Here is a 27,111-nt window from a genome sequence, read left to right on the forward strand (position 1 = left end):
TATAGATTAGCTTGCAGTGATCACAGAGAAGAAGCTAGTCAGTACTGTGGAGAACCTAGAGTGAATGGGGACATCAGCATTGGGGCTCTGGAGGGCACAGTGAAGGAACATTAGCACAGTTGGATGGAGTTATAGCTCTGTGAAGAGGAGCAACTCAGCACATGGGTCCTGAAGGCTGATTTTCACTCCTACACACTGCGTTTCACATATTCCATCTCTTGAAATGCAGGGTGTGCATATGCCCAAAGTGAGGCTTACTCAGGTAGAGGTACAGTCTGAGCCCCGGAACATGCTGAGGGTGTTCGCAAATGCATTGTGGCCAACCGGACCTGGCTTTCAACCCTAGGCCCCATGTACTTGCAATGGTTGGAAACAGGCAACCTGGGGTCAGGAGGGGTAAGAGTCTGGGCCATGCCATGTAAGGGTGGCTACTGAGACTGGGGGAGGTCATCAGAAACGTTCACTCCCTGGGTTCGTGTAGGAGCTTGTCATGAGGTAGAAAAGAGGACAAGGAGACCGTGTGGAAGGTGATAGAGGAGTTGAAAAGGCAACGGAAATCAAGAAAAACAGAAGTTTGAAACGCAATAGAGCTGGATAAAAGAGGTTGTGAGGAGGAGTGGACAACTACGGAGGAGTGATATAGAGGAGGTAAATAAAGGAAGGACATAGAAGGGTAGATAAGAATGGGATATGAAGTAGAGAGAGAGAGAGAGAGAGAGAGAGAGGCAGGAGAGTCACAGCATTAGAAAATGGACAAAGGATGTAGGAAAGACAATGAAAGTAAAGATGGGAGAGTATAGAAAAAGAGAAGATACGAATGGGGACAGGAAAGTAAGAAAAGGTGCGGGATAGAAACATGGAATAATAGGAAGGTCAGAAATAATAAAGATGGAGAGAGCAGAAGAGTTGGGGGAGAGGGCGAGAGAAATGGGGCGTTATGAGTGTAGAGAGAAAAGGGGGCAGGAATGGAGAGGATGAACTAAGGGAGTGAGACAGTAAAAAGGAAGACATGAATAAACAAGAAATAGTGAGGAAAAGAAGGAAAGAAAGGGGTGTGAAACATAGAAAGGAGAGGAAAAAGGAAGGAAGGAAGATAACAACAGGTGATAGGTAACAAGAGGGGAGGGAAAATGACTGAAAGCGACAATTAGAATACTGTCAGGGAAACACCAGACACACTAGCTCAATGGGTTAATCTAGGGAACGAAATTCATTAGTACAGTAGGTAAGTGCCTTTGCACAGGATTGCTGGGTAAGAGCGGTCATCTGAGTGAGGGGGGGTTGAATAAAAGAAATTTAAAAAAGGGGATAGGTAGAGAAAGGTGACAACTAAGGAGGTACAAGATAATGAACGAGATGAGTAGGAGAGAAGCATAGACAGAGATTAAAGATAGCTTGGGGTAAAGAGAATGGTAGAATGTAGATTGGAGAGAGGAGGCTGGATGAGGGAGAAGTAGAGGAGAGTGGAAAGGGAGAAAGAAAAGTGCAGAAGATAAAGAGGCGCAAGGAGACGGGAGGAACGGGATAAGGACAAGCGAGAGAGGAAGTGGATGGGAATATGAAAAGTTGTGAGGAGGAGATAAGAGATTCACGAGGATAGTGAAGAAAGGAATGATAGGTAGAATGATTAGGAAATAAGATTCAGTGTCACCGGGGTTCAGAAGTGCACAGAGCCTACGGATTAGGAAATAAGATTCAGCATCACCCTGTTTCAGAGGTGCACGGAGCCCACTGCCCCCCTGTAATGGGTATCTTTTAATACCAACCCAAACGTAAGGGGAGGTCAATTTCTTTCTGGCTTAGATTAGGGACTATGGTACCCTTGCTTTGCCACTGATTTTGGTAGCTTGCATGTGGCACATACTAGCATATTAAGTTGTTGCTTGTCTTCAGTGCAAGCAGCCTTGACTGTAGTGCACGAAGCACCATTATTGCCGCACATAAAGGAAACATATTAGAGGGAACATTGCAACTCACACAAGGCAGTTTGATTCATAGTACAAATGAACCATAGTAACAGCTGGCCAAGTAAAAAGAACATTTAATCGATATCCTACTTAACAACTAAACTATTATAGAGGTGGACAAATGGAGGTTAAGGCGGTAAGAAAAGAAAAGTAATGGCAAGAGAAAGTCCAGCAATGTTATAATCGTGGGACGTTCTCGCAGATTCTCTTGGCCTCAATCTTTCAATCCTCCTTGGCAGCATAACTGATAGCTGCGGTGAAGGGAAATTTTACTGCCGCTCATGCTAGCTAGACTAATACCTGCAGTAACTATAAGCAGAAAGATTTAACTTTGACTGCAAGAGTGACATTCTCCCTCCTCTTCGGTGTATCCAAGTGCTGTATGGCTTTTAATGTCATAAGAGACAACTATTGTAAGCAGTGACAGTGGAAAAAAATAATTATGACAAAATTACAGGACATGTATATTATCTCACATATCTGAATTATAAGGTTATCAAATTGGTGGAAATTTTAAATTGCATTAACATGAATGCACTATGTTCTATATTGCAATAAATACTTGGAGACCTACTACTCTGTATTTTATACAGTACATCCAAACCTTTAACATAATTACCTCACAGCCAGGATCAACAGGCTCAATTAAAATAAATTGATTTCAAACTTGAAGTGACTGATGTTTGGAAAAATGCAACACAAAAGGAAAAAGTAGGATGTTTTTCACAAATTGTTCACATTTATTATTTCTAGGAAAAATAGTGCCCTTTGCTTCAATTGTATTCACAACAATCAATATTATTCCACTGTTCAGATCTGTATTGGCGAACAAGCATTCTTCATTGATAAAAAACAAATACTAAACGCACAGATGGTACTCACCAAAACTCTTTCACTCATATTCTGACCAAATACAAATTTGGTGGTAGTGGCATCTGCGATGTTTGCAGAGTTCTCTAAACTGAAGAGAAATGCCAGTTAAAAATCAGACAGCTTTTTTAGTTTACAGTTATGTCACAAAATATGGAAAAGTGTTTTGGATTCCATTAAGTCCACTTTGGGAATCTATATGGTTAAAGTCTTGGAGAATATTATTCTACCCAGTGATTCATGCCCTTATGAGGCAAAAAAGTTATTTTTTTTCTCATAATGCGCCACCTAATTGTATGGAAATTACTTCCTTTTAAGATTTTCCCAGGAAGCATGCAATTACTGAAACCGGACTGTAGCGATGAACCAGTTTCTTATATGCATTACAACAGCTGGTAAAATCCGACAGAACAAAAAAAAAATTCTATGCTGGATGAGCTTTCAAAATCTTGAATTTCTCATTCTTTGTGATGGTAACACAACCAAAAACTGGAGAAAAAAAATCACAACCAATTCCAATGCACCAAGTAAACTTGCACCCTTGCCAAGATCATTCGACATGTCAAACAATTGGGCAAAACTCAACATGTGAGTTATCAATGTTTTAAATTCTACTTCAATTTAAGACATGTTTTATTTCAGTTTGAAAAAAACAATCATTTTAAAAGAACCTGAGGTTTACAATACAACATTAGAAGTTAGAATTACTGTAAAAGATAGCAACACATTCGCTAGACATGGCATTTTTCATACATAAGATGTATATTTTATAATTTATATATAAATATAAACTATAAACGTAATACATATTGACCTCTTCACTCCATCTTGCCATTCCAGTAAGCAACTCTAGATGACGCACAATTAATTCACATTCATGCTCATTTTTAGAAATTAGCAGCTACATGATGGTAACAAACTATATAGCACCTAACACAAATACACTTCCATATAATTATTAAAGTCATGTCTTGCTTTCCTGTACTAAATTCACAAGACTGCCCAAAAAAAGAAAGAATCAATAATATGAATGCACATTAGGGCTTTTGGTCAGGAGTCTTCATCCATTAGTCAGCTGAATAGTCATAGCCCTTTGTTTCAGTCCACCACAGAATACAGCACTGGTTGGTCCCCTCAGTGTGATTAACAACCTTTTATACAATGTGATCAGCCACATTAAAAATAGGGACATTTTTGTCCAATGTTTCCTTTTACTTATTCCCCCCCCCCCCCCCCCCCCCCATCATTTTGTTTGCTGTGTTTTTCAGGAGCCCAGAAGCTAGCTCTGCACACTGCTAATGGGCAACCTGCTAGTCTTTTGTGTATTTTATTATTACATTTTTGTTAAAAAGTGCCCATCAGCAACCCCAAAAGATTAAACCAATGTTTAAGCATGCCAAAAACCCTTTGAAAAAGGCTGTTTGTGTGTATATATGTTGGGCATCTGTGAATATATTTTTCCATTAAATACAATAAACAGCATAAAAATGTGGCGTCCCATGGCCATCCCCACTACTTGTGCTCCAAGTGCCTATCTTCACACACCTGCTACTCACAACACACTAGGTACAGAATGGGATATGAAGTAGAGAGAGAGAGGCAGGAGAGTCACAGCATTAGAAAATGGACAAAGGATGTAGGAAAGACAATGAAAGTAAAGATGGGAGAGTAGAGAAAAAGAGAAACTACTCAACACACGAGGTACACCCATTTTTTCTCTACACTTTTACATTAACAATTCTGAAACGGGGGCAAGCCTCAAGTTGAAACAAAATTCTGTATTTACTAGGTAAAGTATTAAACGAAAGCAAACATTCAGGAAAAACCAAAAATAAAAGCATCCCAGCACTAGTGAGGCTGAAGACCAACAAATAATCATCAAAAGATTTCCTGAAAACACATGGGAAGAATGGCTTAACTGCTAGCTTTCGAATCGTTCAGTAAAAAAAAAAAGATGCATTATTTTCTGTGGAAGAACGTCTGACAGGCTGGTAGAGCCAGCTTGCGAGCTAGTTAACGACCAAATCCTAAACCCTATTCTGGAGAAAATTAAATCTGGTGACAGACTCTACAAGGCAGTAAAAGCTATGAGGGCCACAGAAATGGTCTTGGCAAATGCCCAAACATGGCTTATAAATTAAACCTATACATTTTAATTTAGGAATATAAAATTGCAAAATCATGTGGGTATAACCCAGTTTCATAAAAATAGGATTGTTACAATTCCCAGAAGACATAATATCCTGTGGTTTTACCTTTTTTATTAAATAAATAAATAAAATGTTGTTTCTTTCACGTTTCTAACTGTTCACTAAGAGCCTGACTAAGACATTGGCAGTGTGGCACTGGGTTCAGTCCGCCGTTGCACTGCCAAGGTCGAGGTCAGATCGCCAGACAGATCATGAGTTTCCTCCTGTCTGGTTTTGGCTTTCCTACAGCGGTGCTTCAGAAAAAGGGCACCGCAATGGGAACATCAAACACAGTTCCTGCACGGCATGGGCTGAAAAACCTCCATGACATCGCCGGCGGTGAGGAAACTCATAATATACTTGGTGGGACGGTGGCGGTCCCACCCTATGCGGGGCATGCACGCTCTCTTTAAAACATGATGTATCTACAATGTGGGCTTCGAGCACCTCCCATCTTTTCCCTTGGTTCCCGTTACTGCCCTAGTAACTTCCTGCTTTTGTTTAGTGGATATGCCTAATAGTCCCTCTTTTTGGACTTTTGTAACCTCCCATGAGGACTGCCCCTATTAAATGTTCTCTTACTTGTTCTGTTATTTATGATACTCTGTGAGCACTCTTTTTTGTTTGCCAGCCTCCGCTTATTCGTGCGCGCGGCTTCATCTTTCTTCACGGCCGCCGTGTGCTCCTGCTTTATTTGTCGTGAAGCAAAAGCCATTACAATTGAAGAAATCTCACTCCTTTCTGGTTGCGTGCTACATATCACTGTCAGTCATCGAGCTAAAGCAGACTCTACCATTTACAAGCACGGGAGACCGGGAGTACTTAGAGCAGAAGCCACATGTGTGGTTCTTCAATTTAATGACTGAACAAAACCGAAACAGCCGTGCTAAGGGCCTCCTTAGAGAGTCAGCCTTGGAGCTGATTCTGTAAAGCAGTGTGGGTTTATTAATACAAGATGTTTGATACCTAACATCCCTATTTTCAGTGAAGCCTCAGGTAGCTGGGGAACTCAATTTCACCAGTGTCCATCACATGTTTTAAAATGGCTTCCCTGTTCACTTCTACTGGTAGTAATGGAACTGACCAGCACAGGGGCATTACTGCATAGGCAGATATGTCATCACATATAATATGATGCCCCCTACCTTACATTCAGTGTTAGGGGTCATGGCACACAGTGCCATGTTGTGTTTTCACTTTTGTCTGCACCAAAACAAGCAACATGTGCAGTGGCAGTCTAGAATGTGGGGGTGACAATTCATGCTACAGCCCCTGAAGACCCTTCTTTAGTACCTCATGCTCTAGGTACCAGGAGTAACATATACTAGGGTCATATAGACAGTGCTACATGTATTGTCAATTGGAGGAAACAATTGTATAGTTTTGGGAAAGAGATCTGGCGCTGGGGACCTGGTTAGTAGGAACCCAGTGCACTTCCAGTCAAAATCACATCAAATACCAAGGAAAAAGTGGAGGTGACCGTGTCAAAAAGGGGCACTATCCTAAAGTGTACAGCCTTGAATTTCCATTATGTAATGCATACATAATGGGACTAACTGATAGATGTGTGACATAAGGTGGATTGTTGCAGTCTGTTCTACAATAGTAATTGCAGTTTGTAAACTATGAGCACTGAACTCCCACCTTTCACTGTATTCCACACAGCGAGTTTCTAGTCTAATATGGTGACTTTGAACTACTATCCCAATGAGTTATTTGGGGATCTTGGAAGCAATAGCACTTCATACACCAATAAAACAGACTCTTAAAAAAACAGAGGAATACAAACAAACGTTTATCAGACTATTGACAATACAAATATAATCAATCTGGTGGGATGCTAACCCTTTAAACAAGTACAGTGAGATTAAAAGGGTTCCACAGGGACCAAGATTCTTTTACTTCCCTCTATTAAAGAAATTGACAAACATCCTAATAAAACCTGCTTCCAAAATGCATAAGAAAACGTGGGGAAATTAGAAGATTAAATCGCACAAATTAACTCGCCCTCACCAGAAGTGATGGACTAAAACCTCCAAATCTTAAAGCAAGTGCTACATGGCTGTCCACATTACCTGTTTAGAGCCTGAATGGCCTGTTTCTAGATGAAATATTTTGTCACCATGCCATTAAAATATATAGGGCATATTCTTTGCCTACCCAATGAATGTGTGGAATGCTGAGTGGTAACATACCAAGACATAGCTGTGGAGTGATTACTTTTCTGAAGATATTCAATCTAGCATTCATTTCAAGTCAGCCATAAGAATCTTCACTTTGCTAAGAAATTGATGCAAAGCCCAACACATTCTAAAAACATTATCCACACTTAGATTAAATCCAAATTAAGTAATTTAGTGAACACCAAGGAAAGTTTACCAGCAACCCAGTTGTGCAATATGGATTTAAATGAGATACCTAGGATTCATGTTTAAGTAACGGCAACAATTCAAGACATCCCTGTACCCACCACAAAAAATTTCAGTTAGTGTACAGCACAGGTACTCTGTTATGTGCCCGGGTTAGGCCCATGTAGTGAAGCAGCTAATTTCTTACAATGTCCTATTTTTCACAATAACATTTCTGCTGTGACCTTTTGCTCATATATTTGCGTGCATGACAATGTTGGATTAGTTTCTCTGAAACTACTTTGTTTCCACATCTAGCGTCATGCAACATTATCACGATGCCTTGATCATCATGTACAAGGCCCTTATACGCACTCTGTACAAATGTCATTCTATCTTCGTCCACCGGTGACAGGGCTATCTACATATCCATAACATCACTAATCTAGTCACACATCGCAAGGCTGCTTTCGATTATAAATAAAGAGCATCCCAATAGATCAGCAGAGGAGGCACTTCAGCTGACACCAAGGGTCCCTGCATGCTGAGACTTCACCACGCAGCAGTCTCATCTCGTAAGGGGTGTCCAGTTCGCGACCAAGACGGAGTCTTTCATTCTCTCTCACCAGGTAATGGGTTTGGATCGTCCCTTAGGGGAATTCTTGGCTTCTCACCTGCACACACTCTAGGTACACTCAGAGTAGGGTTTGCATAGTAGGAGTACGCCTGATTACTGCCTTGGTTATATGCCTGCATATATACACTGTTTTAGCACCATGGTAGAACTATATCTACTATTTAATCTTTTGGTGCTTGTAATCACTTTCATCTGCTTCTGTCTACTGATTATTGCGGATGCAAAAAGAACAATTGATGGACAGAATGCAGAACAATGTCATACATTCACCCCAGTACAGAGATCTGGGCCTAAATCTATCGTTTTATTTGCTCACTGTGCCATTCCAGTTTGGAGCCAGCCATATGCAAATCAGTCGTGACCCTGCGCCCGATGGGAACAGTCCAGGACGAACTGCCAGGCCAGGTCATTCCCTGACTGGAAACAAGCATCCTAGGACCGATGTTGGCCTTTCAGCCCTCATCAGCCAGGATAGTTCGACTCCAGTGGCATGGAGAGCACGGGACCCACGTCTGGGCATACCCGTCCCACTCGGGGTGACAAATGCAAAAAGATTATTGCAGCACATGTATTCTATACAAGAAAAACGTTGCTTTAATAAAAATATTGAAAACTTCCCACTGTGTATTCTGTATATTTCTTTGAGCACTAGTAAGCACGAGTGACTGAGCGAAAGGTTCTGATCAGTTTCCACTATCCTTGAGGGGTCAGGGTTGTCATGTTCAATGGTCGCTCCCTGGTACGATAAAGATTGCAGGAATGTGTTAGCATGAGCTGAAAGCAATTTTGTACTTGGCAGCCATCTTAGTTAGCCATGTGCTTTTCCCCTCTTCCAGAGCCTTGCACATGCTCAGAGGGGCCTAGCTATTAGAATGCACCTGCTCCTATTATAGAACTGTCTGGCTATTCTTGCTGATGTAAGGAGAAATATCTCTCCTCCCACTTTGTTGAGCATGCACATTTTGTATACCCATATTAGTCATTTTGCATGCTGGTAAGTGCAAGGACCTCCCCTTGGTTTTATGCTGACTAATGTAACCTATGCATATATAAGGCCCCTGTTCTCTGTACTCCCTAGACTGTTTCATACAGTGGCCTAAGGGGACTGTGTGACGCCGTCTCCCTCATGTGAGGTTATTAAATAGGTTTTCTTGATAACACAGCTTCTGTGCCAATCTCTTCTTTGTTGGTTAAAAGAACCAGGTGCATCAGTGAACCCCTATAGGAGGTTTATATTTCTTCAGTACGGTTAGGGGTGCCTTATAGTGGCACTGTGAGCTAGCTGGTCTCTAGGCCAACGTATGCTGCGGGGTTGCCCGGAATCAGTCTAGGCACCTCGCCCAAAGTTTGTTGTCCAATAAACGCGCAGATCCTACTGATTAGTAGGAACTACACGACATGGCACCGCCAACATTGGTTGGGCTCTTATTTAACGGTCTGAGTAGTTCAGTTGTACTTTTCTCAGAGACCCCTACTCATCTCCAAACTGGAGACATCTGTGGCGGGAAGGGAAATACGCCTCAGCTGAGTAGGCATACCCTATGTATTGGTTGTAGGTTATTTAAGCTTGTAGCATATAATGCTCCCAAATTGTGTAAAACCCTAGCTCCATAAATTAAATTTAATAAAACTTTATTTTCTCTACACACAATATCCGTAGACTGAGAAACGAGTGAGGACATTGGAGAGCAGGTAGTTAGACTAAATATTACAGAAAACTGCAGACATGCAGTTACTATGAAATTACTACAATACAGCCTCCCGGGAACAGGTGGTGACGACACCTTCGTGGTTGAAGCACACTAAGCATTCAGAATAGGTATTATACTCTTGGGTTACATTCCCGGCTGCTAATGTTCGCACAAATTGTTTCACACTTACAATGAAGATGAAACACAAGAGGAATACTTTCCATATGTGAATACAGAAATTCCATTAAACTACCAGGAACACAAATTAGTTTAGAGGCACCCTCCTCCATACAGTAGAAAATGTGAGACTGAGTTTGCTCAGTAAAGAAAGAGCAACTTGGCCAGTCCTGGTTGCTTATACACCACATCCCAATCATGATTTAGATGCAGTGGAAATAACACTATACAAAGATTTAGTTAAACTTTACAGAAACCTAATGCAATACGTTATGCGAACACTGACAGTTAATGATCGGACGTCTCAAGCTGCACAACCTCAACTGGCTGCTACGGGCATCGCACTTCAGACTACATCCTTAAAAGAGGACAAACAAAAGACTCCTTAACCTTAATTAAAAAAGAAGAAGGTATCAGGGATTAAAATAATACATGCCCAGGCTACTGAGGACTCTGCATCTGAATGAGGATTGGGGGACTGACAAGGCTGGACAGTGAGGCAGAAGTCACAACAGCTTCACGGAACCTGATGGATTATCTGGTGGTGGTAGAGCTGAATAAGCATTTCACGGTGGAAACACCTGATACAAGGATAAGTGTCTCACATTGTTTATACAAATAACGATCCAAATGGACGGGGATATACTCCAGAACATCAAGGCTCTCTGGGAGAACCGGACACATTGTTACAATATTCTTTTGGCTGAAAAGGATTGGTCATCTGAGTTTGTAATGGAATGCCCACTGGAAGAAACTAATTTTACCTGCTTTCTCTGACCTCGTTCCCGAATCAGTTAAACATTCATACGTGCAGGAGTTTACATTAGCGCTAGCTCCTGCACTATACCGCAATCATGTTTTGTGGGATGACGAGTCACCTCATCACGAGAACCCAAACAAATCAACTACTCAGCCACGGACACAGTACCCAATAAAACATGAAGCTAAAAAACAAGTTGGGAAAACCCTAGAACAACTTGAATACCAGGGTGTAATAGAAAATTGCACCTCATCATGAATAATCCTTTGTTTCCTGTAATGAAACCAGAGGATTCCTACCGTCTAGTCTTAGACTACAGACATTTGAACACTTCCACACGCACATTTGCAGTACAAAATGTGCATTGTGCCACACTATAGAATAACATTGTGCGGAAGAAATATAAAACAACACTAGGTATCTCAAATGGATTTTTCTGCCAGAATATAGTGCCTGAAAGCAGATATTTGACAGCGTTTTTAGCACTTGGTTCACAGTGTCGAGGGTATAAGAACAGCCCAGGGCTGTCTTCAACCAGGGTTACAGAGTTACTTCAAATTTTTGATGAGAAGACATTGTCCTATGTAGATGATATTTATCTGACGGACGTTGAGTTAATGGAACACTTGGCTAGAGTGAACTACATCTTTCTTGGGTTTGCTCACCTGGGTTACAAATTTAATTTAAAAAAAAAAAAAAAAAAAAATATATATATATATATATATATATATATATATATATATATATATATATATATATATATATATATATATATATATATATATATATATATATATATATATATATATATATATATATATATATATATATATATATATATATATATATATATATATATATATATATATATATATATATATATATATATATATATATATATATATATATATATATATATTGCTCACTTCAATGTCCTGTTTCTACGATAAGAATTGTCGAGTGAAGGCAAAAGCCTGCCGGCACTTTTTTTTTCTTTCTTTCAAATGTGCATTGCTCCAACATCCATCGACTGAAGAAACTACAATCCATTTTACGATTTCTGAATTCTTGTAGAACATACATTTGGATTACACAGAACGGGTAAAACAGTTCTAAGATTTAATTAGACCTGATTTTTCAATCAACCACTGGACACAGGAACATACCAATATATTATGTTCCGTACAAGCTGATATGATAGCTTCCAAACATTTACACACAAGTGTAAACACAACTAACCTAGTGATCAGCGTAGTCGCTGGATCCACCGGGTACATCACTTTCAATGAAGATGATACAATACCAATTGCATACACATCTCATTTGTACACGAACGCTGAAATGCGCTTTGCAGCCAATGAGAAGATTCTCACAGCTGTACAGACTGCTGTAATGAGAGAGACCACACGCTCAAGGTAAGCGAATAATTGGCGTTAACCCAGTACCAACGTTAGCGGTTGGTTACAAAATCAAGCGCGCCAAATCATTACATCCACGATGGATTCAATGGGCTAACTCTCTCACTGCAACAGATTAGATTAGATTCTACCCTACAAGCACAAGCATTCCTGCAAATCGAACAAGAATATGCTCTGCTGAATGAAATAATGCCGATCGATATGAATACATCATTTAAACACATTGATCTGCTCAACCTGCCACACGGACCACCAATATTCTGTGGCATGCACAATCGTAAAGGGGCGCATGCATGACGAAAAGTTCCTTCCTGGAAAAACACACACACAGTCACTAGGGGACTGTACAGAGCAGCTGGCAGAACTCAAAACCCTAATTGCTGGCACTACAAAGTACGGAGCACGAATTCCCAACACTTATAGTGTGTGATTCATACTATTGAGTCTAGTCCTATAATGAATATTTTCACTATTGAGGCCATAATGGATTTCGAGATTCCAAGGGTTGCACAAGCTGCTTTCGGAACAAGCGTCCATGTTGAAAGAATGCTTGCCACGGGCTCAGGTCATTCACACATTGAGTCATCAACGTGTTGGCATTCACGTTGAAGGGAATTCCATGACCGATGAAGCAGCTAAGGCAATAGTCCATACTGCTGCCGTTGCTGCAATCACTCGTTCATGTACGAGAATGGACAGAGACATCATGGTGGCTTTAAATGCTGCTCGCAAAGACACTTGCCTGCCGAAGGTCTTTCCACTCAAGTACTCATACAAGTTAGATGCACAAAACATTCCGTATGCTCAGATTCCAGGAGTGGGGGTATAGAGTAATATCAAACACTGATCGCAGATTGGATTTAATACTAGCAGCACATGAGTGTCTGGGGTCAGCAGAAACAGGGGTCACTGCTACAGTTTCATTACTGAAGCATCCCTATTGGTGGCCTGGTCTTACAAAACAGATCAAGGACTTTGTTCTCAAATGTGACATCTGCTAGCAGATGAATGGTTCCACCATAGAACGTCCTCCACAGACACCTCTATTGATTTTAGACAAGTCTCTAGCGGTTGTTTATTTGGATCACTGCGGTTCCTTACACTCAGACGGGGCTTACAAGTACATCTTGGTGGCAGTGAGTGAGTGAGTTAGTTATTTTTAGAGCGCTCTTATGCCGAGGCGTCTTGGCGCTGTAAGACGGAGGGATAGAAGTAGCAGAGTTAGGGCAGTGAATTCATGCTCCAGATTCCTGTGGATCTGGCTGCTGGGCTCGGCTGACGCTCGAACCGTTATAAAGGATTTGAGAGTCTTCATCAGGACATTCCCCACTGGCACACTACATTCCGACCAGAGCCCGGCATTTAGCTCTCTGGCTTACAAAGAAGCCATGAGAAGTTTGGGTGAGGCCTTGCGGTGCTCCTACCATTCTGAGGGAAATTCGGTAGTTGAGAGGAGAAACCATGACTTAAAGCTGTCCTTAACAGCAAAGTTATCAGGCTCAGGTGGCAGTTTGGCCAATCACCTATTTGTGGTTCAGAGGGCACTCAATAACATGCCAAGAAAATCCCTAGGGGGTCAAACTCCTAATGAACTCCTGTTTGGTGTGAGGACGTGGGTACTAGATCCTGATAATGTCAGCACAGTGGAATACCATTTGACATCAATGAACATTTGGCTGTTTTACAGGAACTCAATGAATTTCGGGGCGCTCAAAGCAAGGTTCAAGTAAAATGCACTACCATTGGAGAAGTGACGTTGTACCAGCAATAACTGCTTGGGTTTCGATGATTGGGGACCTGGTCACACAAAAAATTGTAGACAAGAAATAATTTGGGCCATCTTACAAAGCGCCTGTTCCTATCCTAGTTGTCGAAGGTACCAGAACTATACTTATTCCGCCGCTTGCCGGTCACAGAGACAAAAGGTTTGTCTCCAATGATCTGATCAAACTACACTATGTGGCTGATTCTCGACAGTAGGCGCGTGGGCTCCAGGGTAGCCTCCGCACTCCTCTCGCTACCGCTTAGGAACTTCAGATGGAAGCTTTAATAACTAGAGAAGATTAAACTTTCCAAAGAGAAGCTGTAAACAACAACAATGAAGTATGAATCATTTTTGTTGAAACAACAACCACTGTAAATCAACATGTACATCAACAAAAAATGTTATTAGAAAAATTGACGTCAATGTGAATATGCCACAGATCGAGCCATCTCCCAGTTCAACAAAACCTACTGAGCTGCCAAAAATACACTGGACTGCATCTGGGTATTTTGTGCATTATGACGACTTCTCATCGGATTCAAGTGAACCTAAGCTGCCAGCACCGCCTCCCCCTTTCAAGCTACAAGTGAATGCTTTCTATCTTTGGCTGAAAAAGGCACTTGTCCCTTGGATGCATCTCTGGATTACAATCTGATTCCTATATCTCCTAGAACACTCTGCAGCCCAACTTGTGAACTTGGTTCTGAAACCACATGCATCATCGCACCATGAAGGGACCTGTCCCTGGTGAACATTACAGTGGTTCCAGTCCCTGAAGGAATAGTGTGGGACAGGGTATTGTATGATGCTTATGGTCCAACTGAACTTTTACAGATACCTTATTTGTGTAAGATTTCCTTAAATGATGACATCACCACTAGTACTTTCTCTGATGATTAGGACATTGAAACTGTGCACAATTTGCTTGCAGATCTAGAGTGATCAGCTGCATTTTTTAATGATGAATTGTATGATGGTACATCTAATTTTGGCGACATGTTTTATCAACATTATGGTCCCCATTTTATGCACAAAACTGGTATTCCACGGGCTGTTTACAGTTAAATTCAATGGGAATACTGCCCAACACCGCCAAAAGGAGGTTCAAAAATATCTGCACAATAGTTTGCTTATTTTTCTGGTTTTGACACATCAGGCCCAGCCTCTTATTACTTCAGGCTAGCACTGACTTTAGCAAAGAAAAATATGCTAAAAAACACCAAGCTGATACACTTTGCTTCCTTTATTTCCCAACTGTCTCATGAATGTTTCGACTTTTGGAACGACACCACAAACAAAATGTGTCTGGGGAACAAAAGAATAGCAGGTTCAGGGAACTGAGGCCTTATTCAGAGCATGTCTTATACCACATCAAATTATTTTCCTGAATAAAACAGTGCAACAGACTTCCTGTCGTGAAATAGTCAAAATGAAGGATTTGAACATACCTTGCTTTCCCACATTCTCACGATTTGAGAATTGGCAGCACTTCACACACTACAGCGAGGATACACTAGATACCATGATACGTAATGGTTCTTTTAATTTATCAGATCCCAATTGGAAGGGATGGTTGGTTTGGCATAAGGACACAAATGGGTGTCAATCTAGATTCCTGGGCAACACCAAATGGTTTTGGTTTAATAGACTTGATCAACGATATGTACAATCAGAACACTCGGGGTGGTGAAATCATATAGTGTTGGTAAGTTGTGCCTTGATTAGCTAAAAACCTCAACACTCTCTCGTGAAGCAACACTTGTCCCTTCTTTCTCATGACATGGATCGCAGGGATTTCTTGTTAGGTCCCCGGAACCCAGGTCAATAGCGCTTCTTGTATGGAATATACAACGAGCTGAGGAAATTTTCTCAGCAGGAAGCTGCTGAGAGATTGCGCGTGATCGATAGGGTTAACTTAAAAAAAGATTCCGACTGTGGTTGACAATGGTATGACCACAATAACATCAATAATTGAGTCACTGGGCAACATAGTATTATCTGCAATTTATATAATACAGCAAGACCTGTTTATTTTACAATATGGACAATCACAACTCCTGTCCATTGTTATATTAAGCTGGATGCTTCAAACACTACGTTCTGGCCATGTGCCATGGCGTTACATCAATAGTAGAGGTCTGTTTTCTGCATATGATCTAACGGAAAGACAGATTGTAATGGCACGCAGAGATGCAAAGTATACCATGTTGCACACTGAAAAATGAGACCAGTTACCTTTCACTGTGGCTGAGACACCATCCACAGACTGGATAATCAAAGGTTACATCGCCCTTCCGGTCACGACTTTCCAATTCCAATATTGTCTACAATACCAGCACCTAGGCATATCAGAAGTGCTATGGGAAGGTTATGTGCAAGAGTACTGGAAATTACCATTCAGATTTAGATGCAGTAATGGGGACACAGAAGTTTTCCCTAGCGCTTACGACTGCGAGGTTGCCTTAACCGGGCCCTTGGTCTGCAGGGATTATTCTCTTCACGGGGCATGCAATGCTTCAGTTGCGAACTTGTCCTGTTATCTGAAGGGTTCCCCAGCTGCCATAATTCCAGTGCTGAATGATCGTGGTTGCTGTGGAATGGAAGCAGGTATCGCTAATCTGGTAACGGTTAATCCCATAGTCACGTGTTGCACATAAGTACTGTTTCCACCTGCCCGCACAGTTAGGAAGGCAACGCTATGGTCGTCGATAAATGTTTCCAACATACGCTTTGATTCTCTGAGCAAACTGAAAGCCATGGTTCTGGACTGGTTAGCACCTTCCAGACGGTTTTCGGAGTTATACCATCTTTCATACACTCAGTGTAGGGAAGCATTTTTGGATGTCTTCCGCTTGTCCTGCTACTTGCGGCGGGAATCCAGATTTTAACTTTTTTGCTTCGCAATGGACGTCCAAGTTCAACCTGGAATGGAGACAGCACTGCTTGTGCTGCCATGCTGACAGTGCAAGGGAACACTGCTACGGCACACTTCTGCTTTGAGAACTAAATGAGCACTAGTTCTTGTCCTTGAGGCCTGTTTGGCTTCACTGCATACAACCTGTATTCCACCGCCTGCTTTACAGCCACAAATGTGTTTTGGATCTATGCCTAGGATTACAATCGGTTGAGCCACTGGACATTGAAGTACTAATGGACTCCTTAAAGGCCCATGGGTATTGTTGTCCCCAGAGTATTCAATTGATGATAAAGGCATTCTTCGAGCCTCCCTGGAATGCTTTGGCTCCTAGTGAAATGGACATCAGCTCTACTATGCGCTTACATGATGCAGTTCCTCCCCCAGTGGCTGCTGTGGGAACTGGGTGGAGTTCCATAAACCTGCTACGAGGTGTGCCTCTGGGAACGTTGTCTGCGGACGCTAGGAACAGATTGGCCTGTTTTTAACAAAATTAATGAAAACTGCTTTTTTTTCTTCTAGGGAGCATGGCTTTTTGGGTGTTTGGAATTTCAAAAGTAAAAATGACTTCAAGGTTTGTATGTGACTATTTTAAAGGGAAGCTCTTTTAGAAGATTTTAGGAGTAATTGAAAATGTTTGTTTTACTCTGCTTTATTAAGGCTTGCTGGATTTTAGATAGGTTTTATATATCGACCCTTAGTATGAGGAGTGGGTGTTATGTACCCGGGTTAGGCCCATGTAGCGAAGCAGGTCATTTCTTACATTGTCCTATTTTTCACAATAACATTTCTGCCATGACCATTTGCACATATTTGCGTGCAAGACAATGTTGGATTAGTTTCTCTGAAACTACTTTGTTTACACATATACCTTCGCGCAACATTATCACGATGCCTCAAACATCATGTACAAGAACCTTCTATTCACTATGTACAAATGTCGTTCTATCTTCATCCACGGGGCGACAGGGCTATCTACATAGCCAGAACATCACTAATCTATACGCACATCGCAAGGCTGCTTTCTATTCTAAATAAAGAGCATTCCAATAGATTAGAAGAGAAAGCACTTCAGCTGACACCAAGGGTCCCTGCATGCTGAGACTTCACCACGCAGTGGTCTGACATCTCGTAAGGGGTGTCCAGTTCGTGACTAAGACAGGGTCCTTCATTCTCTCTCACCAGGTAATGGGGTTGGATCATCCCTTGGGTGGGAATTTTGGCTTCACAACTACACACACTCTAGGTACACTACACATAGGCATAGTAGAAGTACACCTAATTACTGCCTTGTTTAAATGCATGCATATATACACTGTTTTAGCATCATGGTAGAACTATATCTACTAATTACTCTTTTGGTACTTGTAATCACTTTCAGCTGCTTCTGTCTACTGATTATCGCAGCATATGTATTCTATACAAGAACAACAGTTCAATAAATACATTGAAAACATACCACTGTGTATTCTTGATATTTCTCGGAGCACTAGTAAGCACGAGTGACAGAGCAAAAGGTTCTAACCTGTTTCCACGATCGCTGAGGGATCAGGGATGCCGGAAACTATTTGCTACCTGGTAAGGTTAGGGGGGGCTTGTGGTGGCACTGTGAACTAGCTGGTCTCTAGGCCAACATATCCTGTGGGGTGCCTGGAATCAATCTAGGGACCTCGCCCAAAGTTTATGTTGAGACCTGGTAATAAGCACTCTTGGTGAGGCAGAAGTTAGTAATTTAAGGTACACTCTGTGCTTTCACTCAAACTGCATATGTTTCAGAGTCCTGTGATATTGGGACAGTGTTCTTGTCTGTCACCGGGGTCTAGAACTGACATCCACCTGATGCATAGAAAGTCTCCAATTCTTCCAAACTCAACCATTGTTTACTTATTTTTGACATGATATCTATGCCTCTGTCAATTGAACTGGTCTGTATTCAAAAGTAAAAAGAACTGAAGGCTAGAGAAAATTAAATTCAGCTGTACAAGATTTCTTGTATAAGAAACATCATTGGTGTGAAATGACTTCTAAGATTCCTCAAAGGACAATGTTGAGAAGGATTACTTTCAGTATATAAAATACTGAAAAACAATTTGAGTGAGAATTTAGATCCATACATGTGATAAAAACATATCACAAAACAGGACAATGGTAAAAAGCAAAATCAGGGACACAGAACACTAAGAATTAATGAAAATAACAGCAGCTCTCCAGTATTGTTAATCAGTTAGCAATGTAGACAAACATCGAGGATTACTATTAAAAGAACACATCTACTTGATCATGTACCCAAACATAATCATCAATACTGTAGTGATAACAGACAATGTAAAGACCTTTGTTTGGCAGCTTAAACAGGTTCTGGAAGTTATTCAGTGGAGCTGCCATCCTTTCTTTGCTGAAATAGGCTTTAACTGTATATATATAACAGCAGAATAGGATCACATCTTGCAAAATAACTGCATGGAGGATACTGTCCAAAAAGCACAGGAAGCATGGAAAGGACTCCCACATCAAATGTTTCAAAGGAAACCAAGAACTGTTGAAGTTACTTACGCCTTTTGTCCATACTACAAGAGGAAAAAGAATTCAAGCACCGGGTCTTTAAAGTCACCTTGCTGTTTATTAGGCGATCTAGTTCAGCCTTTTAACTGGTCAGTGTCAACCTGAGGAACAAGTTTCCCTCAATAATAGCCTACGATATCTTCACGAACAGGCTTAGTATAGAATGCTCTGACAATGCTAACATGTGCTTCATTCCCTTACCCATCCACTGAAAACTAATTGATCAGATAGATAAATGCAATCAAACCTAAGGGTAGGCTACTAAGAAGGGAATTGGCCTGCATAAACAGGAGAAGAATGAGAACAGTTAAGGTTTTCCTGAAATTAATATTAATCTATAGTACAGGATTCAAGGAAGCGCTACAATGCACAAAACAGAGTACCATCTAACGACATGGCCAACAACTCGTCCACAGTTTCAGTTTGTTAGCCAAGAAAATGGCCCAAACATAGGGCACAGAAATCTAGTATGTCTGCCATAACTGATTTATAGAGACCAAATATAAAAAAAAAACACTTCGGATGTAGGGCATGAATATCAATGAAAAACAATCTTTTTCTAGAGTTCAGGGGTGCATATTAAATGTACATGCATGTACTGACAAATATATAATATGTACTTTGTTGTTTAACAAAAGAAACCTGGATCATAAACAGGGTTATACGAACACAACTTGTTAAACCGTTTAACAGAATTGAAACATTGCTCCATGTTCCATTTAAGAAATATTCTTATGTGGACCAAACAGATTGTTTGCTTAAGTACAGCAACAAGGGAGTTAAATAGGTTTTGAAAACTATAGCATTTAAGGAAGATGGGTATATATTTAAGCTTCTGTTCTAGCAAGGACTAAAATGAGTTGATCTTTGGAACACAACAAAAAGTATAGTAATTGTGTATTTCATCTGAGATGAAGTCAAGAAAGAATAAAATTAAATAAATCCCACCATGAGTTTTCTTCCTGAGAATTTATGTCGCTGCTTTTTCTCCCTCTGCTCTGTGTTGTTGGATGTTGGCTTGCACTCAAGATTAAGGGATTCATCTGACGTGTATCGGCACTGGATGCCGATTAAGAGAGAAAAAGAAATAACTTCATCCTTAGCAAAAAATGTGTAAACAATGCTCAATACATTCTGTTTCATAATAATACATGTATAAAAGTAACTAAGCATTTTAAAATGGTGTGCAAACAATTCTGTTTTTATTATGAATTTCAGAAGATTTGTGGCATACAGGGAACAGAATCTCATTCAACAGAAACAAAACTCTGGATAATTTATGACAAAATTTAGTGCGATCATTGAGCAGACTCCTGCACCACAGAGATGGGTTGCAGTTTGTGTACAGGCTCAGTACTACAAAAATTGTTCATAATCAAGGACGCAACAGCCTATAAAATAGAATTACATGTTAAGGTCCTTGAAAGTGGGAATATAATCCTATAACAGTCCGGTAATCATTACGATCATATTACTGAGAATAGAAAGAAAAAGTTACAATATTTGTCCAGGGTTTGAAGGGGCAACATAAATTAGAATCGTTACCTAACCATCAATGACAAACTAGTAACTCAGGCCGGTTAGGGTGCACAAGATCTCATCCATCTCAAATCGATGAAATTACGAACTACATGAGGCCTAGCAGGCAGAGCGTCTAAACTGAACATTCCTTTGGAGGCTCAACAATCAACTGTTTCTGTAACTCTAGAAACAACTAAGAGCAGCTACGAAACCCTTGCGGAGTTTACTACCGGGCCTCAGAGTGCAACAGCACTCCTCAAAAGGTATCGGAGGAAAACGTACAAGGGCACGTGATTCTTTACCGATGACCTGCCAAAACATCGACAGCAAGACTTTTCTGAAATTATGCATCACCATTCACTGGTTTGTAACCAAATTGTTAGTGTAGTAGATGATTCAGCAGAATGGCAGCTAAGGAATACTGTCAAGGTATATCCATTTGCAGGTGGACTCAGAGCTTAAAATTATGAACCTTCCTTTTTCAGGGTCGGCTTTGTTTTGGGAACACACTAAGGAAATGTTAAAAATGAAGACCGAGATGGAGACTGAAGTCAGTGAGCTTTGAAGAAAGAAAAATGTTAAAATGCAATTTAAAGCAAAGGATAGAAGGCATTACCAATGCATGGTTCAGTGCCCTTGGTGGCCTTTTCAACTTAAGTAACCATGCCCAAAAGGTCTAAGATATTCTTATTGCAGGAGGTTGTGAAAATCAATTATCATCGACAAAGCATCTGATCTCCAGAGTAAGTCAATCCAATACCCTCTTCCTGGTCTCACTCGATTTGGTAGAGCGGCATGTTTGAATCTAGCAGAGTATACTTCAATTACAAGAGACAAATGGGTGCTAAACATTGCAGCTCATGGATACTTTCAGTGTTTCAAATCCATTCCACCAACAGTTACTTGATAACCAACATTGAAATACCAGATACCCATCAGGAAACAAACATCAGCCAACATAAAATTTAAAAAGAATGTGATCAAGCTAAATATTAGACCTATAGTGCACAGACATTCATTAAGAAGGAAAGACTTTGGATGTTGGTCTTACAACAGCTCTATCTGCTTCTGTGACACAGAGAATGGATGTGTGTAATAGATGTGAAAAACGCATAGTTTAAAATTCCAGTGGCAAAGCCACACAGAAAATTCACAGTAGGGAAATATCCACTATCAAAACACCATCCTCTTTTAGCTTCAAGCCTACTCTAATCACATTCTCAAAATGTTTGCCAATAGCAGCAGCCCAATAATGAAGGAAGGAAATGTTAATCTACCCTTTCCTGGACAACTGGCTAGTAAAGGTTTACAGTCAGGAAAACGCGGTGTAGGAGTTTGTGAAAGCGATTAATCTAGGGTCTACTCTGCGTTTGCAGATCAAGCACCATAATCCAGTCTCAACACCTGTGGAAAAACGGTCTACATTTGGGGAAAATTACATAACATACAAGAGTGTTTCCTTCAGTTGAGAAAGTTATCCACCCTGGAAAAATGCTGCATCAAGGGAAAACATCCAACCAGATGAATAGCCTTCCTTCTAGGCTCTATTATATCCAGTATCTACATTGTCAATGATGGAAGGTTGACCATGAGACCAGTTGGGAAAACAAATTGATGTTAACCTCTGCAGAAAAACAATCCCTTCCATGTCGATGTAAGAAGACTTGCCTACTAAAGGGAGTTCCCGTTCAAAAGAAGCTATTGTTTCAGAGCATAGTAAGAGATGCTTTCCTACTAGGATGGGGAGCTCATTTATAACGTTCAACGGTATAGAGCAAGTGGACACTTTAAGATGCATTGTACCCCATAAACTGGAACTGAAAATGGTCCACTTGCCCTCAAGGCTTTTCAACCATCCCTGAAAAAGTGATCAACAATTCAGATTCAAACAGACAATACCAACACCACCTCTACCCACCACGCACTATATGAACAGTCAAGGAGGTACCAGGTCTAGACCAGTTTCCGTGGAAGCAAAGACCATCTAGCACGGAGGCTTGATCAGAGAACTAACACTACAAGTTACACATTACAGGGACGAAGAATCTACAAGCAGACTCTCACGCCCTTATTCAAAGTGAACCCCAAATGGGTCCAGGGCAGTCTTAAACAGCATTTTCGAAGACTGGAGAACACCTTCTGTAGACCTCTTCAAAATGGCATAATACAAAAAACAAATAAAGCCAAAACTTCGCGTCCAGTGTCCCTGAACAAGGGTTTCTAATGAATGCCCTTTTGACCAATTATCCAAGTCCACTTCTGTATTAATTTCCACACATTTAGCTAGTTCCCTAAGAAATACTAAGGTCCCACAAAGATAGCCAGCAAAATAATACTAATAGTGCAAGACAGACTCTGGCAGTGATGGTACCCCGCCTGCTCCTTATGGTCATGAAATCACATATGGGACTTCTGTGCAAGCCAGACCTACTGACCAGGTTTCAGGGACAAATTCAACACTAGAATTTAACATCATTGGATTTGAATGAATTTCTCAGAAGTAAGACAGTATGGTCATTTGATTCTTCCACCAGTCTGTATGGAACTATTGAAGAAAGTGAAACGCCCCTCACCAAGACTGTTATTCATTAAAATGGACAGGATTCTGCATTTAGTCCCGGGATACTGTGCACAATCTAATCACCTGCCAGGAGGATATTAAGTAGCCCCATCTGCTTCATTCAGCCCTAGCTAAGATACAAATCATAACAAACGTTATTAATCTGGGCACTTTACAGCTCATAGAAAGAAAATGGGTTAGGGGAAGCCCAGCTGGGACACTAACCAAACCATCATGGATCACTTTTCTAGTCAAAGGAATTACTACAAAACTCAACATTAAGAATTAAAAAAATAAAAGGGGGGGGGGGCTGGTACCAGTTCTTCATCGTAGATATTTTAAACTATTCTGACTCTGTTAGACTGCTATGTGATATTAAAACAAGTAGGTCCTGGGACAATTAGGTTAGGGGATTGTATTTACATTGTTTGTGCTCTATATTTAGGTACTTGGGCAAAAATAAAGACTAAGATGTACTTTCGGAATACATTTCTTGGCATCAGGATAGTGATGGGGGTGCCATTTTTTCTCCATTCTTTATTAAGAATGTTCTTTCAGTCCGGTGTTGTTGGATATTATGTCCAGAAAGTGGTGAAGTCAAGCCAGGACTACTGGTTGTACCACTCCAAAATAGGTAGGGCATTATTAGTCTTAACTGTTGAACCTTCTGGTTTTTAACTTCTTTTCAAACACATTCACTGTCGGCTCTCGGACTGTGCAAAGTGAGGATGAATTCCCAGAAGATCTGTGGCTTGGTCGTAAACACAGTATCTGGCATTGGTTGCAAGACAAGGGTTCCTCTTCCTTTACCCCTCTAGTGCAGTCTTTTAATAAATAGAAAGAATGTAGCAGGTGTTAAATTACAGATGTACTTGCATCCAACAGGCACTCCTAAATTAGCAAGGCCCTCTTTTTTTAAGTTTCTCCATAATCACAACAGAAATATTTAATTCCTATATCAGGAGGTTGAATTTAGCAGAGACCAGTTTTAATAAATAAACTAATTTTACATATCATGAGTGAGGAGAAAAAGGGAAGGAAAGAAACTAGAAGTGCATCGTCTTTCCCTGTAGCAGACTACTGGAATCGGGAAGCTTAATAAAATCCTGAAAAATTTAAAGTTCCACCAGAGGATTGAATATGCTACTTACCAGTATGCATCTGTTCTTGGCATGTAGGGCTGCTAACATTCATATCTATTGCATAGATCGCCGCCTAGTGTTGGGTCCGGATGATTGCACATTGTTGTCCTGGAAGAGTCTTCGAAGTATCACGAGATAGGTGGCTCCTCCCCTGGACTACAGTGCGCATGGGCATCGACTCCATCCCCAGATTGTTTTTAGCCATTGTGGCAAAGATGGAGTGTGATAGTGTAAACGATGTCCATGCTAGTGATGAAATGCATGAAGTAGTCTGCAGCTGCTACAGGCGCCGGGGAGGAGGGCGGGCGATATGAATGTTAGCAGCCCTACATGCCAAGAACAGATGCATACTGGTAAGTAGCATATTCAGTTCGAGGCATGTGGGCTGCTAAATTCATATCTATTGCATAGAATACATAGCAGTCCCCTCATGAACGGCGGCCGCCCGTGCCAGCTGCAGAAGTCTGAAAAAGAGTTTTGAGAACAGCCTGTCCTACAGCTGCCTGCTGTTTGGAGTGCACATCTACACAGTAATGTTTGGTAAATGTATGTGGTGTAGCCCACGTGGCTGCTCTACAAATATCCTCTAAAGGAATGTTACCTAGGAATGCCATGGAGGCCCCCAGTGTGCGGGTGGAGTGCGCCCTGGGGGGGACCGTTAAAGTGCGTTTAGCCTTCTGATAACAAATCTGAATGCATTTAACGATCAACCTGGCTATTCCAGCTTTGGAAATAGCGTTGCCTTTGTGCTGTGCGGAGAAGGCAGCGAAAAGTTGCTGTGTCTTCCTAAAGGGTTGTGTTCTGTCAATATAGTACATCAATGCCCTTTTAACGTCTAGCGTGTGGAGCATTCTTTCTGCTACTGTTTCTGGGTTTGGAAAGAATGCGGGCAGTTCAATGGTTTGATTGACATGAAACTGTGACACCACCTTCGGAAGGAACTTGGGGTTAGTGCGGAGCACTACCCTGTTTGAATGCACTTGTATAAATGGCTCTTGTATCGTGAGCGCTTGTAGCTCACTAACACGCCTTAGAGACGTGATGGCAATAAGGAAAGCCACTTTCCATGTGAAGAACTGAATCTCACATGAATGTAGAGGCTCAAAAGGTGGGCCCATCAACCTAGTGAGGACCACGTTGAGATTCCATACTGGAGCGGGTGGGGTCCTGGGAGGAATGACCCGCTTCAGCCCTTCTAGAAAAGCTTTAATGGCAGGCACCCTGAAAACAGAGAGATGCTGCCTGTTTTGAAGATAAGCCGCTATGGCGGATAATTTATTTATTTATTTTTATTTCAAAGGTTTTATATAGCGCTGCTGGACCCGGGAGTATCAGAGCGCTTTACATGATAAATAAACAGGTTATAATACAATATACAATTGGAAATGAGCAGAAAAATTCAAACAAGATATAAACATTGCGTTAAATGAGTGCAGGGGGCAAAAGAACTGAGGGATATAAGAGGTGACAGGGACTAAAAATTAGAGAGAGAGCGGGGGAGAGGTGAGGGCGAGTGAGTGAAAAAGGGGGTGGGTAATAATAGCAAATCAGAGCATAGAGGTAGCGAGTAGGGACAAAATCAGTAACCTTAAGAACCCCAATATTTATTGAGGAGGAGAACTTTGAGTCGTTTTTTGAAGAGAGGGTAAGAGGGGTTACAGCGAAGATCCTTGGGGAGTGAATTCCAGATTGTAGGAGCATTGCCAGAGAATGCACGTGATTGGGTCTTATTACATTTTAGTTTAGGAGGGATAAGAACAAGGGAGTTAGTGCTCCTCAGGGACCTGGAGCACCCTGCTTTCTGTAGTTTGCTCGAAAGGTAGGAAGGGGTGTTTTGGTGAAGAGCTTTGTGCGTGATGCAGGCGATTTTGTAGGTGGATCGACCTTCGATTGGGAGCCAGTTTAGGTTTTTTAGAACAGGGGAGATATGGTCAAATTTTTTACAGTCAGTAATAAGTCTGGCAGCTAGGTTGAGAACAGATTTAATCGGTGCTAGGTGGACTTTAGGGGTACCAGCAAGAGTGGCGTTACCATAGTCAATCCTAGACAGGACAAGAGATTGGACAACGATTTTGAAATCATCTGCTGGTATGAAGGGTTTAATTTTTTTGAGGTGATGAAGGGAGAAAAGAGCACTTTTGGCTGCGTTTTTGATGTGGGGAATGAGATTAAGGTTATGATCAATGCTGATACCTAGGGATTTGACAGAGTTAGAGGTGGAGAGGGAGCAATTAAGTGCATTGATATCATTGATCCAGAGTTGAATGGGAATGGAATTATTTTTGGGAGTGAAAAAGATGATTTCAGTTTTTTTAGGATTAAGTTTGAGATGATTAAGATGGAACCATGATTGGACTTTAATCAGGGTGTCATTGATGTGGAGGATGTCATTGTGGGATTTAATCCTGTAGTATAGTTGAGTATCGTCGGCATAGAGGTGGTAACTGATTTTGGCTTCATTGAGAATGAGGGTGAGTGGTTCCATAAAAAGATTAAATAGGGTTGGGGAAAGGATAGACCCTTGAGGTACACCGAGTGAGACAGGTTGGGGTTTGGAGAGGCAGTGACTGAGCTTGATTTGTTGTGATCG

General features: G+C 41.1%; 1 protein-coding gene across 9 annotated transcripts in view; it reads right to left on the minus strand.

Annotated features, from left to right (window-relative positions):
- The window catches only part of RANBP3 (RAN binding protein 3), a 355,000-nt gene that overhangs the window by 94,517 nt on the left and 233,372 nt on the right, over nucleotides 1-27,111 (minus strand). For 6 of the 9 annotated variants that reach the window (XR_013603675.1, XM_078669890.1, XM_078669889.1 and 3 more), the window contains 2 exons: nucleotides 20,247-20,357; nucleotides 2,850-2,928 (listed from right to left, as the gene is read on the minus strand). Coding sequence is in view for 8 of the 9 variants with exons in the window: in XM_078669890.1 (XP_078526016.1) it covers nucleotides 2,850-2,928; nucleotides 20,247-20,357 (190 nt within the window). In the remaining variant the exon portion in view is untranslated. The remainder of the gene's footprint in view (nucleotides 1-2,849; nucleotides 2,929-20,246; nucleotides 20,358-27,111) is intronic. The other 3 variants (XM_078669894.1, XM_078669896.1, XM_078669897.1) reach the window with 1 other exon arrangement.

The sequence above is a fragment of the Lissotriton helveticus genome, chromosome 12 (assembly GCF_964261635.1).
Source record: "Lissotriton helveticus chromosome 12, aLisHel1.1, whole genome shotgun sequence".
NCBI lineage: Eukaryota > Metazoa > Chordata > Amphibia > Caudata > Salamandridae > Lissotriton > Lissotriton helveticus.